An 18,307-nucleotide genomic window follows, 5' to 3' on the forward strand; every position below is an offset into this window, starting at 1 on the left:
TTTAGTGCACTGTACACCAAGCATCTTCGGGACAAGACGCAGGAATTCCGAATGAGAACAATGACTCGGCCCGATCTCTTCATCCCAATTTCATCATCTTGTATCGCACATGCAAGTACAGAAATTCCTCATCACCCGCGGGGGGGGGGGGGGGGGGGGGGGGTTAGGTTCCTGGAAAATTGCACGGTAGGAAAATCAGCTGTTGGTAAAGTTCCGGGGGGCCTGTGGTAAATAGGGGGTTAGTGGGACCACAGCTGCAGTCAGACTCGTCATAGCTTAACTAAGTTGCCCGTTTATTCACTAAACACCGAATGAAATACGGTACATTACGCAACATAACAAAACATAAATACTCTATTAACTTTACATAACTTGAATGTTAACGATGATGATGATGAGATGACGGGGGAGAGCTGGCTAGAAGGAGCAAGAGGTCCTTCGCCCACCGTCTTACTACCGGGCCACGGACACAACCCTGACTCACCCTCACCACTCACTACCACACTTCGGCTCCATCATTAAGGGGGCAAAAGTAACCCGAATGTGGTTTCAGTGCGACGCCATCTGCGCGCTGCGAGAATTACAGCACAGCACCACGATACAACAAAACAGACGGGAAGCCAATCAGCCGCGCGGCGCCACGGCCACACAATGACGTCACACGCGACAATGACGTCATGCTGTAAAGCAACGACGTAATACCCACGCCCGCGGTTGGAAAGTTGGTATACAGGTGTAGTGACACAGTGCTGACTGCTGTACAGCAACTGCAGGTAGACACTTAGCGCGCGTGCCGTTGAGCATGTACACAGGTGTGCCGGCGGCGCGGAGGAACTGGGGCAAGGGTCACGATGGACCTTGTGGGGAGGCCCCTGGAACCCTCTGGTGAGTTCGAGAAGGGAGGCGTGGCTAGGGCGGAGCCAAGCCGCGCCTAGCGGAATATGAGCAGCGGAGAGCGAGAGCTCCGGGCTGCCGGTTCTGGGAGTGGACTCGTCTTGTCGTCGCTGTTGTCGTCGTCGCCTTCCGCCTTCGCCCGATCATTGCGCGGCCGTACAGTAGTTGGCTGTCCCGGTTGACGCAAAGCGGACAGGGTCATGTCTGGGTCGGGTCGTACGTCAGCGTGGTCGTGAGAGAGAGAGGGGGGGCCGGAGTTGGTGGCGGTGGAAAGTAATATGGGAAGGACGGTGCCTCCTGCGACTACCTCGTCTCCGACTAAGTGTGTGTGCCGCACGCCACCCGCACACACACAAGCCTCGGCGAGGAAGAAGAGACCTACGACACTGCACAGGTAATAAACCGTGTGTGCATGGAACCACTACACCAGGGGTGGCCAACCTGTAACAGACCACGAGCCAAAAAGGAGCCGTGAGTTCTGCAAAGAGCCAAGTGTATACATATATAAGTGTGTGTGTATATAGACAGTTTTCGGCATAGCACGGAAGACGTCTTTGCCGCTGTGATAGTGCGTTCTATGTTATGCCCCTTAGAGAGAGCCGCATGTGGTGGAATAAAGATCTGCATGCGGCTCGGGAGATGCCGGTTAGCCACCGCTGCACTCCACTATACACTACACCACCAATGTACTGCATTGAGAAGTAAATAAATTTAGAACTGCTATTTGTGTTTAGTTTGCTGTCCTTCCCCCGCATCTCCTTAATTATCACGGTTGCCTGTGTGAGGCGGGAAAGAAGTTCGACATCCCCCACTGGCACCGCCAAATCGTCCAATGTCCAGAAAAGAACTCGCCTCACACGCCACTCTCCGTGGCGCCCGCGACTCCACATCACTCGGGCGAACCTCCCGAACATCAGGGCCCCCAACCTTAGTCCACCCCCTCGCCCGGTCGTGGCTCTCAACCGGCAGCATCTTCAGCTGCCCCGCTGCGCCACTGATGGGCGTAGGGAAGGATCCCCTCCATCTCCATCCGCAGGCATGCCTGGCCATGTATCGTGACCGGCAGTGTCGCCGCGTCCCCGCTCCGACACGGAAGGGGCCACCGGCTGACATCCGCCGCCGCCATCATAGTCGTCACTGCCGTCACTGCCGTCACCGCTACCGCCGCCATCACCGCCGCCGCCATCACCGCCGCCGCCGTCACCGTTGCCGTTGTCGCTGCCGCCGCCGTCTTCACCGCCTCCGCCGTCGTCACCGTCTCCGCCGTCGTCACCGCCACCGCCGTCGTCACCGCCACCGCCGTCGTCACCGCCACCGCCGTCGTTCGCGTCACCGGCAACGGCCGCTTGTCCTCCCCGAATCCCAGCTGCCACCGCCGCCTCCGCCTTCGCCGCACCTCGGGCGATCGTCCTCCCACAGGCCAAGCAACTCCGGCGCCCCTTCCCGCCCCTGCGCCTGGCCAGCGCGGAGCGCCCTGGCGCTGCCCTCCCGCAGGTGGTGCACGCGCGGGCCCTCGCCCTGGCGTGGGTCTCCCGGTGAGCCAGGAGTCCACCCGACTGCGCGAACGCCTTGCCGCACTCACCGCACGCGTACGGCCGCTCGCCCGTGTGCGTCCGCCGGTGCGCCGACAGCGTGCCCGAGTTGGCGAACGCCTTGCCGCACTCGGCGCACGCATACGGCCGCTCGCCCGTGTGCGTCCTGTTGTGGCTGCGCAGGTGCTCGGCGCGGCCGAAGGTGGCGCCGCACACGGAGCACTGGTAGGCGTTCTCGCCCGTGTGGATCATCTGGTGGCCGCGGAAGTGGTCGACGCGGGTGAAGCCCATCCCGCACACGTCGCAGCGGTACGGCTTCTCGCCCGCGTGCACCCTCTGGTGCGACCGGAGAGCGTCCGGCTGGGCGAACCCCTTCCTGCACACGGGGCACCGGTGGGGCCTCTCCTCCACGTGGAGGCGCTGGTGGACGCGGAAGTCCTCCGGCTCGGCGAAGGCCTCCCCGCACGTGCGGCACTTGTAGGGCTTCTCGCCGACGTGCGTCTTCTGGTGGCTGATGAGGACGAAGGGCTTGTCGGTCCTGTACGGGCACAGGGTGCACTGGTACAAGATGGGCTCGGTGCGCCCTCCGTGCCGCTTCAAGTGGTCCTCCAGGGCCTGCGGGCTGACCACCACCCAGTTGCACACCGGGCAGCAGATCCTTGTCCCCTCTGCTTCCGCGCTGGCGCTCATCGTGTCCTCGTGTTCGGCACTGGCGGTGGGCAGAGAGTGAGGGGACGAGAAGGGAAATTAATCCTTACCCCTTAGCATCTTGATTCACCCTTTTCCGGTTCTATTGAAGTACGTCATCGGAAATAAAACCGGAAGAAAAACTAAAACAACTTTATCGGTAACCGAGGCCATGCGGGGGGGAGGGCGTGTGGCATGGTTTGGAGGTCGCGTCGTTTCTGTTCTGTGCGGTGAGTAACAATATATTTTAAATCATCGGCACTACATAAAATTAAGGCTGGGCCGCCTGCACATTCCACGAGGTGAACTGGACACCCAGCCTGCAACTTGCAGACGTCTCGGTACTGAAAAGGGTTAAAACACCCCCAATGAGGTGCAGAAATGCCCCGATTTACGCACTCCCGCTTTACGTACTTTCGCTATAATGTACTCGGCTAATTGTAAGTACGTACGAATGCTGAACTTCTTTCACACCGTACGTAGCCAGCCGTGCTAATCAGAGGTGCGGGGGAAGGATAACAAATCTATACGATTTTAAATTGCATAGTTCCAGTAGCTTCCTGAAAATTGAGAAGAAAAAGCATTCCAGACGTCAGCAGAAGCTCATCTGAAAGCGCCGCGCGATGATGTGGTGACCACCGTCTTTGTTTCACGGCCAGCCAAAGCCCGCCTTTGCTGCTGCTGCTGCGAGGATGATGATTGAAGAGTTTGCGTGATGCTGGTTCATGCTCCTCGACAACTCTGCCGTGACTTGCACCCAGGGCAGAACCTTCGGCCTACGTGCACCCCAGCTGCGCCTCACCGCCGGGGCCCTCTTCAGGTTCCTGCTTCACACTCAACGGCGAGATGGACAAAGCTTGACCTCCGCTTTCCAGCTTCACGCCCGCGAGCGTCTCACAGCCGGCGCCTTCCTCGGCTTCCTGCTTCACGAGCGACCACGAGAGGCCAGGATCCTCGCCGCAGGGTTCCACCTTCACGCCCGGCCACAGCTTGCAGCCTGAGCTCCCTTACGGTTTCTCGCAACAGGGGGGAAGAGGCGCATGCACGAACGTCCGTGACACGTCGGGTTCCACCGAGTCACCCCTCTGGCCACCCCCTTCACGAGCTCCATCTGACCCCCCACCCCCCCGTTTGTAACGTTGCACGGTTCGCAAGTCGTGTACGGCGCCATATTTCAATGCCCGCACGGTCGGTGTTGTGAAACGTGTTATGGTTCAACGCAACAAAAGGGTAATGCAACGTTAACACCTCATAAATTAAGAGGAAACGTTGTACATTTGTATGTAATACTGGACTGTAACAAATACCATGAAGTAAATCTTACCTAAAGTGAGGGAAAAAAGTATCTGATCCCCTGCTGATTTTGTACGTTTGCCCACTGACAAAGAAATGATCAGTCTATAATTTTAATGGTAGGTTTATTTGAACAGTGAGAGACAGAATAACAACAAAATCCAGAAAAACGCATGTCAAAAATGTTATAAATTGATTTTAATGAGGGAAATAAGTATTTGACCCCTCTGCAAAACATGACTTAGTACTTGGTGGCACAACCCTTGTTGGCAATCACAGAGGTCAGATGTTTCTTGTAGTTGGCCACCAGGTTTGCACACATCTCAGGAGGGATTTTATCCCACTCCTCTTTGCAGATCTTCTCCAAGTCATTAAGGTTTCGAGTCTTGACGTTTGGCAACTTGAACCTTCAGCTCCCCCCACAGATATTCCATGGGATTGAGGTCTGGAGACTGGCTAGGCCACTCCAGGACCTTAATGTGCTTCTTATTGAGCCACTCCTTTGTTGCCTTGGCCGTGTGTTTTGGGTCATTGTCATGCTGGAATACCTTCGGCCTACGTGCACCCCAGCTGCCCCTCACCGCCGGGGCCCTCTTCAGGTTCCTGCTTCACACTCAACGGCGAGATGGACAAAGCTTGACCTCCGCTTTCCAGCTTCACGCCCGCGAGCGTCTCACAGCCGGCGCCTTCCTCGGCTTCCTGCTTCACGAGCGACCACGAGAGGCCAGGATCCTCGCCGCAGGGTTCCACCTTCATGCCCGGCCACAGCCCGCAGCCAGAGCTCCCCTCCCACTCCTGCTTGACGACCACCGAGGAGACGGAAGCGTCTTCGGCTCCGCTTTCCACCTTAACCGCCGGGCGCGCCTCAACGGTGGCGTCTTCTCGACGTCCTTCCCCTTCTTCTTTCTCCTTTTCTTCTTCCTCCTCCAGTGCTGAAGGGGTCGCCGCCGGGCTCTCGACTTTGGAAATCACCTCGATCTCCCTGGGACGATTCACTCCTTCTGCCCGCCGCGGCTCCTCTGAACCGGCGAGCGTCGTCCCCCGCTCGCACGGCGGTGGTGGCACGGTGGCGGCGTCGCAACCGCGGCGGCGAAGGCAGCGCTGGCTGCGCATCTGCCTCGCGTGCACATGGAGCGTCCCCGACTCCGCGAAGGCCTTCCCGGACGTGGTGCACGCGTAGGGCCTCTCCCCCATGTGCGTCCGCTTGTGAATGTGAAAGCCCCCCGGGTGCGTGAACGCCTTACCGCACACGTCGCACCTGTACAGATTCTCGCGCGTGTGGAGCCTCGTGTGCGTCGAGAGGGTTGCCGGGTGGGCGAAGGCCTTTGCCGCAGGTGGCGCAGCGGAAGGGCTTCTCGCCCGTGTGGGTCCTGCGGTGGCTGCGCAGGTAGTCCGACCGCGTGAAGTTCTTTCCGCACGCCGTGCACCGGTAGGGCCTCTCGCCCGTGTGGATTATCTGGTGGCTGCCGAAGTGGTCGACGTGGGCGCAGTCTATGCTGCAGTCGCCACAGCGGTACGGCTTCTCGCCCGCGTGCACCCTCTGGAGAGCTTCCAGCTGGGCGAAGGCCTTCTTGCACACGGGGATCCTTGTCCCCTCCGCTTCCACACTGGCGCTCATTTCGTCCTCAAGTTTGGCACTGGCAGTGGGCGATCGGCAGTAGGCAAAGAGCAAGGAAACGAGAAGGAAAATGAATCCCACCCCCCCCCCTTAGCGTCTTGAATAATCCTGTTCCCCTTCCGATGACGTACACGAAAGAAAAAATTAAAATAACTTTATCGGTGAGGCCTCCACAAAGCCATGCGGGGGAGGGCCGTGTTGGCGCCGGCTATCGTAGAGTGTGCCGGGTGTGTCGCTACGCTTCTCTGCGGTGAGTAACGACATCTTTAAAAACAGCGGCACTACGACTACGCCTCTCTCTATAAAATTTAGGCTGAGCCGCTTGCACGTTCAGCGAGGTGAACGGGACACCCACCCTGCAACATGCAGACGTCTCAGAACGGGAAAGGGTTAAAATAATCTCAATGAAGTGCAAAAACGCACTGATTTATGCCCTCCTGCTTTACCAACTTTCGCCATAACGTACTCAGCTTCTTCTATGTACCCACATATGTTGAACTTTTTTTCCACCGCACATTGCTAGCTGCACTAATCGGAGGTGTGGAGGAAAGGAGAACAATCTATACGATTTAAAATTGCATAGCTCCAGTGGCTTCCTAAAAATTTAAGAGTGTTCCAGACGGCCGCAGAAGTGCACCTGAAAGTGAGCGATGCGGTGGCCGTTTTTGTTCGATGGTTAGCCAGAAGCCACTGCTGCTGGGAGGATGACCGGAGTTTGCGTGATGGTTTAGGCTCCTTAATGAGATCGGTGAAGTTTTGTGGTTCATTTGTGACAAGCACTTAGTGTGTAATGAGTGCGACCTTAAGTAATGTAATGGTGGCGATGATGATGGTGGTGATGATGGTGGTGATGGTGGTGGTGATGGTGGTGATGGTAGTGATGATGGTGACCACTGGACAGGTTTCACAGGATTGGAAGAATGCTCTGGTGGTCCCCCTCATTAAGAAGGGGGACCGCACAGACTATAACAACTACAGGAGCATCTCCCCTCCTGAGTGTGCTGGGAAACGTCAACATTGCCTTGTCGGGCACGCTGAGGAGAGGCTTGCGGAGCCCCAATGTGGTTTCAGGAAAGGGCAGTTCCGCACAGATGTTATATTTTCTGTCCATCTGCTACAGCAGAGGTGTAGGGATTCCAACAAGACCTACATCTCTGATTTATTACACCTGGTCAAGGTCTATGACACCATCAGTAGGCCTGGGCTCTGGGTTGTTCTTCGTGCTTTCAGAGTCCCTGGCCCTCAGCTCACGCTCATTAAGGACCTTCATGATGGTGGGCAGGCCTGGGTAAAACTACGTGGCCGGGAGTCAGAGCCATTCCCTGTTCACGTTGGGGTGCAAAAGGGATGTCTTCTGGCTCCCTCATTATTTAACAACTATTTCGACCACGTAGTTCGTGAAACCTTCGGTGGATGTACCGGAGGAATTTCCATCTGGTACAGATACAATGGGAGGCTGATTGATGCCCATGTGCGGTCAAGGGATGGCTCCCTATTATTCAACCGCGTTATGTATGCTGATCTGGTGATTGCTGCTCACTCAATGGAGGAGTTGGAGACGCTGCTGCTGAGACTGGAGCGTGCCACTAAGAGGTGGGGCCTTACCATCAGCACCACCAAAACTAAGCACCTGCCTGGGTTTTTTGTACCATCGGACGCTCCACCCCACAACTCCAAATCGGTGATGGGGCAGTTGAGGAGAGAGTGGAGAGTTTTCCATACCTGGGCAGTGGTCTCACTCCGAATCAGTCGAGCGGCATTATTTTTACCATCGGCTGTGTAACGCTGTGCGGAAGTTTCCTTGGTCTATTGCTCCACACAAAGCTTCGGGTCTTCTAGGCCATGGCCTCTCTCCCAGGTCTCTCTCTCACAGTCTCCCACTGTCTCTCTCCCACGGTCTCTCACCCACAGTCTCTCTCCCAGAGTCTCTCTCCCACAGTCTCTCTCTCATGGTCTCTCTCCCACAGTCTCTCTCCCACAGTCTCTCTCCCACAGTCTCTCTCCCACAGTCTCTCTCACAGTCTCCCACGGTCTCTCTCCCACGGTCTCTCTCTCACAGTCTCTCTCTCTCACAGTCTCCCACAGTCTCTCTCTCACGGTCTCTCTCTCAGTCTCTCTCCCAGTCTCTCTCTCACAGTCTCTCTCTCACAGTCTCTCTCCCACAGTCTCTCTCACAGTCTCCCACCCACGGTCTCTCCCACAGTCTCTCACCCACGGTCTCTCACCCACAGTCTCTCTCTCAGTCTCTCTCCCAGTCTCTCTCTCACAGTCTCTCTCTCTCACGGTCTCTCTCCCACAGTCTATCACCCACAGTCTCTCTCTCACAGTCTCTCACCCACAGTCTCTCACCCACAGTCTCTCACCCACTGTCTCTCACCCACAGTCTCTCACCCACAGTCTCTCTCCCACAGTCTCTCTCTCACAGTCTCTCTCCCACAGTCTCTCACCCACAGTCTCTCTCTCACAGTCTCTCTCTCACGGTCTCTCACCCACGGTCTCTCTCCCACAGTCTCTCTCACAGTCTCTCTCCCACGGTCTCTCACCCACAGTCTCTCTCCCACGGTCTATCTCTCACAGTCTCTCTCCCACAGTCTCTCTCACAGTCTCTCACCCACGGTCTCTCTCACAGTCTCCCACGGTCTCTCTCTCTCACAGTCTCTCTCCCACGGTCTCTCACCCACAGTCTCTCTCCCACGGTCTCTCTCTCACAGTCTCTCTCTCACAGTCTCTCTCCCACAGTCTCTCTCACAGTCTCTCACCCACGGTCTCTCTCACAGTCTCCCACGGTCTCTCACCCACAGTCTCTCACCCACAGTCTCTCACCCACTGTCTCTCTCCCACTGTGGCTCACCCACAGCCTCTCTCCCACAGTCTCCGGGTCGCTCTTCGCCCTCCGCTCCCTCTTGGTCGGCTTCCTTCCGTCGCGTGCGAATGACGTCGGTCGAGCAAGCAACGCCGGCGTGACGTCACGACCGGTTGGGGTGATGACATCACGACCGGTGGAGGACGAAGTGACGTGCCTTCACGATCGGCGGGGGTGGGACGAAAACGTGACGTCACGACTGGTGGGGTGGGGGCGAAGAGACATGACGTCAAAGGGCAACGAAGGGCGTGACGTCTGCAAAAGTGAGACGTGACGTCGTGCGATACGGGAGACAATTTCGGTGGCCGGACAGATGCCAGGGCCCCGCCTTTCACCTCCCTAACACTGCCCATAGACTCAACACTAACCATAGACTCAATACTTTCCCATAGACTCAACACTACCCATAAACTCAACACTACCCATAGACTCAACACTGCACCATAGACTCAACACTGCACCATAGACTCAACACTGCACCATAGACTCAACACTGCACCATAGACTCAACACTGTACCATAGACTCAACACTGCACCATAGACTCAACACTGCACCATAGACTCAACACTACCCATAGACTCAACACTGCACCATAGACTCAACACTGCACCATAGACTCAACACTGCACCATAGACTCAACACTGTACCATAGACTCAGCACTGCACCATAGACTCAACACTGCACCATAGACTCAACACTAACCATAGACTCAATACTTTCCCATAGACTCAACACTAACCATAGACTCAATACTTTCCCATAGACTCAACACTTTCCCATAGACTCAACACTGCACCGTAGACTCAACACTGCCCATAGACTCAGCACTGCCCCATAGACTCAGCACTTTCCCATAGACTCAACACTACCCATAGACTCAACACTGCACCATAGACTCAACACTGTCCATACAGTAGACTCAACACTTTCCATTGACTCAACACTACCCACAGACTCAACACTATCCCCTAGACTCAACACTACCCATAGACTCAACACTTCACTATACACTCAACACTACACATAGACTCAACACTGTCCATACAGTAGACTCAACACTGTCCGTAGACTCAACACTTTCCATTGACTCAACACTACCCACAGACTCTACACTGCCCATAGAATCAACACTACCCATAGACTCAACACTGCACCATACACTCAACACTACACAGACTAAACACTGTCCATACAGTAGACTCAACACTGTCCGTAGACTAAACACTTCCCATTGACTCAACACTACCCATAGACTCTATACTACCCATAGACTCAACACTACCCATAGACTCAACACTACCCATAGACTCAACACTACCCATAGACTCAACACTACCCATTGCCTCAACACTGCCCATAGAATCAACACTGCACCATACACTCAACACTGTCCATACAGTAGACTCAACACTTTCCATTGACTCAACACTACCCACAGACTCAACACTATCCTCTAGACTCAACACTACCCATAGACTCAACACTGCACCATACACTCAACACTACACATACACTCAACACTGTCCGTACAGTAGACTCAACATTTTACATTGACTCAACACTACCCACAGACTCAACACTATCCCCTAGACTCAACACTACCCATAGACTCAACACTGCACCATACACTCGACACTACACAGACTCAACACTGTCCATACAGTAGACTCAACACTGTCCGTAGGCTCAACACTTTCCATTGACTCAACACTACCCACAGACTCTACACTGCCCATAGAATCAACACTACCCATAGCCTCAACACTGCCCATAGACTCAACACTGCGCCATAGCCTCAACACTGCTTAGGCTTACTCATTCACCCACTCACCTATTCTCCTGTCCAATCTCAGTAGAGTAGTGGTTCTTAACCTGGGACGCACGCACCCCCTGGGTGTGCCAGATTCCCTTTGTTGGGGGTGTGCGAGAAATGGACAGATTTATTTTTTAAAGGTAAATCTTAAACACAAATTAAGCATGGGCACGCAAGTACACAACTTGTTTAATCAAGCCCTGCGTATTTAGGGGCCGTCCATAAATGACGTCACGCGATTTTGAACCCCCCCCCCTCGTCACACGGCGTCACAAAGTCAGACCCCCCCCCCTTAAATATGACGTCACAAAGCTCTGCCCCCCCCCCAAATAAAACATGCTTCAAATCGCTTTAAACAATTGTCATTGTAGTGCGTATTTAATGTGGCGCTGCACTCTGATGTACGAGAAAACATTTATTAAAAAGTCTGTTTAATTAAATAGAACGTGTTGTTTAAAGTTGCGCATTTCTCAACCCCCCCCCACCCTCGTCACACATCGTCACAAATGTCTGATCCCTCTCCTAGGTGAGTGACGTCATTTATGGACGGCCCGTTATACATTTTTTGTAAGGATTGAGAACCAACGGGGTGCAAGGCTGCAGTGAAAGTTAAGAACCATCGCTCAAGAGTGGTTTACCGAAGTTTAAATTCCGTTGCACGTTATCCATCCTTGCCTGATGCGTCGCCCACACGTCCAGATCGGCAAAGGGCCCGAAAAGGTGTTCCTTTCAAATCTGTTTTGGCGTCTCCTCCACCGTTGGGTGACATGGTGTCTAGATGTTAACTACCTCGCCTGGTATACAGGAGGTCGTGGGTTCAATCCCAGCTCTGACACGGCCTGCTGTATATTTGGACTTTGCACGTGTCTCTCTCCCCGTGGTTCGCGTGGATGATTTTTCTCCGGGTCCTCCGGTTTCCCCCTGTCCCCCCAACCCCGACATTTAGAATCAACATCACCAGGCGTTTAGAGAGCATGTGGCTGCTGCTATAAGTGTCCACGTGATGATAGGCCGCTTCGTTGAGGTATCATTTGTGATGGCCAGGTCGCTTATGAAAAAGAGATACGTGACTCAGTGAAGGGCCTTACCTGGTAAAATAAAACAAAGACTACGTAGTTTTCACTTCACGTGTATCTGTTCTCAGAACAAAAAATATTGCCTCCATGTTGTGTACCTTCACAGTCGTGCAAACACGCTCGCGCTTTCGAACGGCCGATGTATCGCGCGGCATTTTCTCAACATTTCTCTCTCTCGGTCATGTTGTATATATTGTTTTGAAAAAAGAAAAAAATATTTAAAAAAACACGTCATTCCAAGAAATTATGCAAATTTAAGAAATTATGCAAATGTATGCAATTAACGTAAATTAGGCTCGGCTTCTTTGTCTAGCGGTGTATTACCAATCGTGATAATACAATGATTCTCGCTTTAACTTTTACTGATTATGTTTTAGTGTAATTATTTCCAGTCTAGGGACTCATCTCGCCGCAGGATACAGTTCTTATAATTACAATTCTTATGCATGAACTTAGGAAGGAACCACTCAGAATCTTCTGTGTTAAGCAACTTTAATATCTAAAAACACTCTAATTTGCTAACACACTTATGATCGGGATTGCCACAGCAGTACTTCTGTAGATGTCCTACTCATCGATCTGTCCAATTTACCCTCAATGTTTACGTTGTTAGACTGTGCAATATAACAATAGGCTAACTCCTCATAGTAAAGTGACAATACACGATAGGAAAGTACTTAAAAGTGACAATATTCATATGGAAACGTGCTAAAGAAACACGTGCCCAATGGCAAAAGGGGGCATCAACCAATTAATTGGCAAGATTATGCAATTAAAGAAATATAATCATTGGACCTCCTTTGCCAGTACCAAAATATGAGAATAGGTCTTCCCCCTTTTTTTCTGGCAACAAAACAGCTGTGTTCAGATGTTAAAACACCAAACTGAAACCTTTAACGGGGAATCATGTTACTGCATTAATCACAAATACTTGTGGTCAGAATGCAAACAAAAAAATACTCTGATAACATATGCATTGTCTTTGAAAGTGATTGGTCCACACCAGAGACACCGTTTGAGACTAGGCTCAAAAGAAAGCTGTCTCTAGTCATGCGGTTCAAGGGACAGAACAATGCTTTTCACGGCTAGCTAATAGTTAACACCACCTTGGGATGGCAACCCTTTTTGAAACAAAACTTCCCACGCAGACCTCACCATCCGTTCCCAAAGCAGAGACTCGGCCTCCCGTGTGCCACCTTCACCCCAGCCGCGTCTCACAGCCGGGGCTTTCTTCCCGTTCCTGCTTCACGATCGAGAGGGGAACTGAAGAATCCTCCCCCCCCAGTTCTACCTTCACCCCTGGCCACGTCTCGACGCTGGCGATCCCTCCACGCTCCCGTTTCACGATCGGTAGGGAGACGGAAGGATCTTCACCGTCGCATTCCACCTTCACTCCCGGCCACGTCGTGAAGCTGAGGGTCTCTCCGTGTTCTGATGTCAGCGACGCCGAGGGGGTCGCTGAGGGGGTCGCCGAGGGGGTCACCGCGGGACCCTCGCCCCCGAGGCTCGCCACGACCTCCCCAGCGGCAGTCACGCCCTCGTGACGCCCAGCCCTCCCGCGGGCGCGGCGGCGGAGGAGGGGGGGACGAGCCGGCGGCGTCAACGCGCTCGAACCTGTGTTGGCCTGCTGGCGCGCCCGGAGACTCCCCGACCCGGAGGAGGCCTTCCCGCGCGTGGGGTACGTGAAGGGCCTCCCGCCCGCGTGCGTCCTCTTGTGCACGTGGAGGGTGCCCAAGTGCGTGAACGAGCTGCCGCACACGTCGCACGCGTATGGCCTCTCGCCCGTGTGGGTGCGCTTGTGGATGCCCAGGGTGCCCGACTGGGCGAAGGACTTGCCGCACGTGGCGCACCTGTAGGGCCTCTCGCCCGTGTGGGTCCTCGCGTGTATGACGAGGCCCCTCGACTGGGCGAATCGCTTCCCGCACGCCGCGCACCCATAGGGCTTCTCTTCCGCGTGGGTCTTCTCGTGGTTGAAGAGCGTCCCCGACTGCTTGAATGCCTTGCCGCACGTGGCGCACCTGTACGGCTTTTTGCCCGTGTGGACCCGCTTGTGGGCGACGAGGACGGCCGAGTGAGTGAACGTCTTGCCGCACACGGTGCACGCGTACGGCTTCTTGCTTGTGTGGATCCTCTGGTGGTTGAGGAGGTGGTGCGACTGAGTGAAGTCCTCTCCGCAGACGTTGCAGCGGTAGGGCCTCTCGTCCGCGCGGATCCTCCCATCCGGTGAGACGTCTGCTGGTGATGGGGCGAACGCCTTCCCGCGTCGCGCCCGCTTCATGTGCACGCTCTGATGGGAGCAGAAGTCTCCCGAATTCGCGAAAACTTCATCGCACACCCAGCACTTGTAGGGCTTCTCGTCGGCGTGGCTCCTCTGGTGGCCGATCAGCGTGGCCGCTTTGTCCGTGCTGTACGGGCAGTGGGGGCACTGGTACAGCACGGACTCGGTCCGGCGCCTGTGCTGCTTCATGTGGTCCTCCAGGGCGGGCAGGCTGATCACCACCCAGTTGCAGATCGGGCAGTAGATCTTCATCTCTCCTCCCTCGTTCATCGTTGCCGTCCTGGCACTGGGGCAAAGAGTGAGGCACACGAAGGAAAATTAATCTCCCCGCCCTGCCCCTATGAAGCATCGCGAACAAGGCGTGAAGCTAGAAACCACGGACACCGGTTGCTAACTGTAGAACAAAGGCGGTGGTCACCGCTGCGTCGCATGGCGCTTTCAGATGCTGCTGCTGCTTGTGGCGGACGTCTGGAACGCTCTTCCTCTCTGGTATGAGGAAGCCGCTGGGAGCTACGATGCACTTTTATATCATCACCAAGATTGACAAACTCATTTCTTTAGAACTGCGGTTGGCTACTGTTATGTTGTTATTTTTGCTGCCTTGCCCAATCTTGATAAATCGGACTTAAACTCATATTGTGTGTTTGTGTGTATCGTGTGTGTGTGTGTATCGTGTGTTTGTGTGTGTCATGTGTTTGTGTGTATCGTGTGTTTGTGTGTATCGTGTGTTTGTGTGTATCGTGTGTTTGTGTGTATCATGTGTTTGTGTGTATCGTGTGTTTGCCGTTGTATATCGCGGACTCCCCGTACCCATACTGGACATTTGTAGAAAAGAGCTTCATAGCTCATCGGATTCTCCTGCCATCTGAATAAACATTCTGATTCTGACTGAGATGACTGGCAGATGCACCACCTGTGCCCCCCTACTGTGCTAACTTGCTGCGTTTTAGTCGCCCGGCGCCCTGCTCATTGTTGTGAGCATCGCTCCTCTGCCCTACATTCTTGCTGGAGGGTGACTGCCTCCAACTGCCCAGTAGCAGCGTCCTTCATGAGCCTCCTCCACAGACCTTGACATCGCTGGCAAGTTCACTCAGCTCCACATCCTCCCGTACCGCATCAGCGCCATCTCATCTCCAGCCCGTACCGCGCCCGTTTAGCCCCCCTCTATCCGGCCAAAGAGAAGCTGCTTGGGCGTGCGGTGGCTGGGCATGCGGGCTACATGACCCAGCCAACGCAGCCTTGGAGGAGCTCGCCGATGATAGGGACCTTGTCCAGATCTTTGTGAGCGCCTCACACTGCGATTCAGCCTGCAGGTTAAATCCACGATGGATCTTAGGCAGGGCCGGCCTGCAAGTTGCAAACCGGCGCAGACACAACAACAACAGCCGCCATTCACCACAAAGTGGCGGTGACATCACCACGGCACCTGTGCCAGGCTAGGTGCACTTTGAGAACGTCACGTGAAGTGTCGAGGGCTCGCTGCTGGCAGGAGGTCACAGGACAGAGACGCAGACAGTAAAATTAAACCGGGGGGGGGGGGGGGGGGGGTGGTCAGACATTTGTGACGATGTGTGACGAGGGGGAAAGGGGGGGTGTTTGAGAAATGTGATGTCACATCAAAATGCGCAACTTTAAATAAATAGAATTGTTATAACACTAATTTTTATTAATTTTCATTATTAACTATTTGATTATTTAAATCTGCTAAGGTCACCTTTTATTTAATCCATGAAGGAGCATTTTGCTTCTCCACGGGAGAATGGAGAAGCATAAATTTTGTACATTTTTTTAATGATTATTATTAAACATTTGGATTTTAATTATTCAACCAGGGCTTTTCATTATGTGGAATGAATGATTGTTATAATTGTACTCTCCATTTTGCTTCGTTCTACTACAAAGTTTCAAGTAATTTTTTAATAGTTATAATTACTTTTAATATTTTATAATCATAAGAGAATTTCAATATAATATTCTGAACATCTGCAGTTTTAGTTAGACGTTGAATATTTTCAAGTCAATTTTATGCTAAATTTCATCTTTCCAACGCCTCCTTTTGAATGTTTTCTCCTACAACATCAGAGTGCAGCGCCAAGTGATTTGAAGTATGTTTCATTTTTAAAATGGAAATGTTTTTTTGGGGGGCGGGGTAGAGCTTTGTGACGTCATATTTGAATGGGGTCTGACTTTTTGTGACGCCGTGTGACGAGCGGGCGGAGTCAAAAATCGGACAAAATCGCGTGACGTCATTAATGGACTGCCCCTAAAAATTAAATTAAAATAATGAAAGCAAAAAACCCACGACGTTTCGACCGCTTGTGTTTTTATTATTTAAAATTTTATTAGATTTTTATTTTCTATCTACCGAAAGAACCAAAGAATATTCCTCGTGTAGCCTTACCAGACTGTTGGGGCAAGTGCTGTTAGCGAGCACCTACGAAGGCCAGAACGGCACACGGGGGGGGTGGGTGGCCAGCACCACGCCCGGCCGCCTTTGTCTCTCCCCCAGTGGCGATGTTGAACTTCACACCGCTACACCAGACGCACAACCACACAGAGACACGGAGGCCCTGACTCTCTCTCTCTCTGTGCGTGACGTCACCAACCCCGTCCGTGCATGACGTCACTCACGGCGTCCAAAGGCCACCCCCGCCCCCCCCCCGGGACGGTGGTAACATGACGCCACGCACACACAGGCGCGATTGACGACACGACGTCAAACGGGCGCGCGTCTAACAGGGGTGGTGAGAGTGTAGGATGACGTCACGAAGGGGGCTGGATGCGAGTGACGTCACCGCTACAAGATAAAGATCCCCACCCCCACCCGTGTAGCCTGCGACAGACTGTAGGGGCAAGTGCTGTTAGCGAGTCGCAGCCACCGATGAAGGCCGCCACGAGGGGGGGTGGGTGGCCAGCAACCACCCCCGGCCGCCTTTGTCTCCCCCCGCAGTGGGCAAACATTTACACACCGCCACACCAGGTAGGACTCATTTGAAGGCTGAGTCGACCTAGGGGAGAGGCCCGGGACCGGTTCAAGTTAATCGCCGTCACCCGCGAGCGAGATTCGAACCCCGAGCGACGGTGACGTCACCGCGGAACCCGTGCCAGGCCAGGTGCACTTCGAGCCGATACACGACGTCTCAATGTTGTCCCACGTCGATGAAAATGTTTGAAAAACTATTGAACTACCAAATTAGCAGTTTCCTGTCCGACAACAATCTCTTACATCGAAACCAATCTGGGTTCCGAAAAAAATTACAGCACCACATCTGCTGCATTAGACTCTCTGAATCACATTTACACTAGCCTTGGTAATGTAGTGGAGTATGAAGGTGTGTTGTGGAAACTGCGCGATCACATGATCACACGGACAGTGTGTTCTGAAGAGATGCCGCGACTCTAAGGCGCTTTGTTCCTTCTCACACAGCTTAAAGGTCGCGATCTGAGCGTGGCTTTTTCACTCCAGCGCTGTCCTCCAGACAGTCTCGTCCCTTCACCTGATGAAGGCCGCTTGTGTTGTGGCCGAAACGTCGTGAGAATATTATTGTGTTATTTTATTTGATCAATTTATTATTTTCTCATTCTACGTGACTTTACCGAAAGAACCAAAGAAGATGAATCCTTGCAGTCACGAAAGCTTCAAATCGAAATTTAGTGTGGGTTATCTTGGGTCAGTCTGTGGAGAAGGCGAGAACAGTGTGGGTCGTGTTAGGACAGCCAGGTGCAAAGGCTGGGATGGTGAGGTAACGGTCGGGCCAATTAAGCCAGAAGATCAGCAACGGCTGTGATTGGTTGGTACTGTTGCCGGGGCTGGAGAGGCGTCGAGAAGTCTGGCGAGAAACAGGTGCGATGGTCACGCGGAGCGCCGGTTGAGACGCGGGTTAATTCATTGGGGGGTGTAATGAGAGCGGGTATAAGAGCGGGAGTCGGGAGTCAACAGAGGGGAGGTGGTTGAATGGTGAAGAGCTTGGAGATGGGTTGAAGTTGAAGAGCTTAGGGGAGCTGGAGTGAGGAGTTGGAGTTGGGAGCTGGACGAGGCAAGATGGAGAGTTCGGAGACAGAGTGGGAGACAGAGTTTGGAGACAGAGTTGGAACAGAGTGTGGAGCGAAGCTGAACCAAGACGATGTAGTTAGCGGTGGAGTGAGCGTAGCGATAGCGGAGCTGAACCAAGATGAAGTAGTTAGCGGTGGAGTGAGGGTAGCGATAGCGGAGCTGAAGACGCTGTGTGCGGAGTCGCTGTGTGCGAGG

The 18,307-nt window shown here is 53.6% G+C and overlaps 1 protein-coding gene across 1 annotated transcript in view; it reads right to left on the bottom strand.

The window, feature by feature from the left end:
• Positions 1-276: 276 nt before the first annotated feature.
• LOC116958658 (uncharacterized) overlaps positions 277-18,307 on the bottom strand; it is a 40,791-nt gene continuing 22,760 nt past the window's right edge. Inside the window, exons 3-11 of the mRNA XM_076057295.1 lie at positions 17,036-17,066; positions 16,460-16,587; positions 12,983-14,344; positions 8,866-8,939; positions 5,650-6,113; positions 4,988-5,609; positions 3,995-4,119; positions 3,753-3,889; positions 277-3,135 (exon numbers count right to left, since the gene is read on the bottom strand). Coding sequence (XP_075913410.1) covers positions 1,869-3,135; positions 3,753-3,889; positions 3,995-4,119; positions 4,988-5,609; positions 5,650-6,113; positions 8,866-8,939; positions 12,983-14,344; positions 16,460-16,587; positions 17,036-17,066 — 4,210 coding nt within the window. The 3' untranslated portion in view covers positions 277-1,868. The remainder of the gene's footprint in view (positions 3,136-3,752; positions 3,890-3,994; positions 4,120-4,987; positions 5,610-5,649; positions 6,114-8,865; positions 8,940-12,982; positions 14,345-16,459; positions 16,588-17,035; positions 17,067-18,307) is intronic.

This window comes from Petromyzon marinus, chromosome 80 (genome assembly GCF_048934315.1).
Source record: "Petromyzon marinus isolate PM22_M1 ecotype Great Lakes invasive population chromosome 80, UKy_Petmar_22M1.pri1.0, whole genome shotgun sequence".
NCBI classification, from domain to species: Eukaryota; Metazoa; Chordata; class Hyperoartia; order Petromyzontiformes; family Petromyzontidae; genus Petromyzon; species Petromyzon marinus.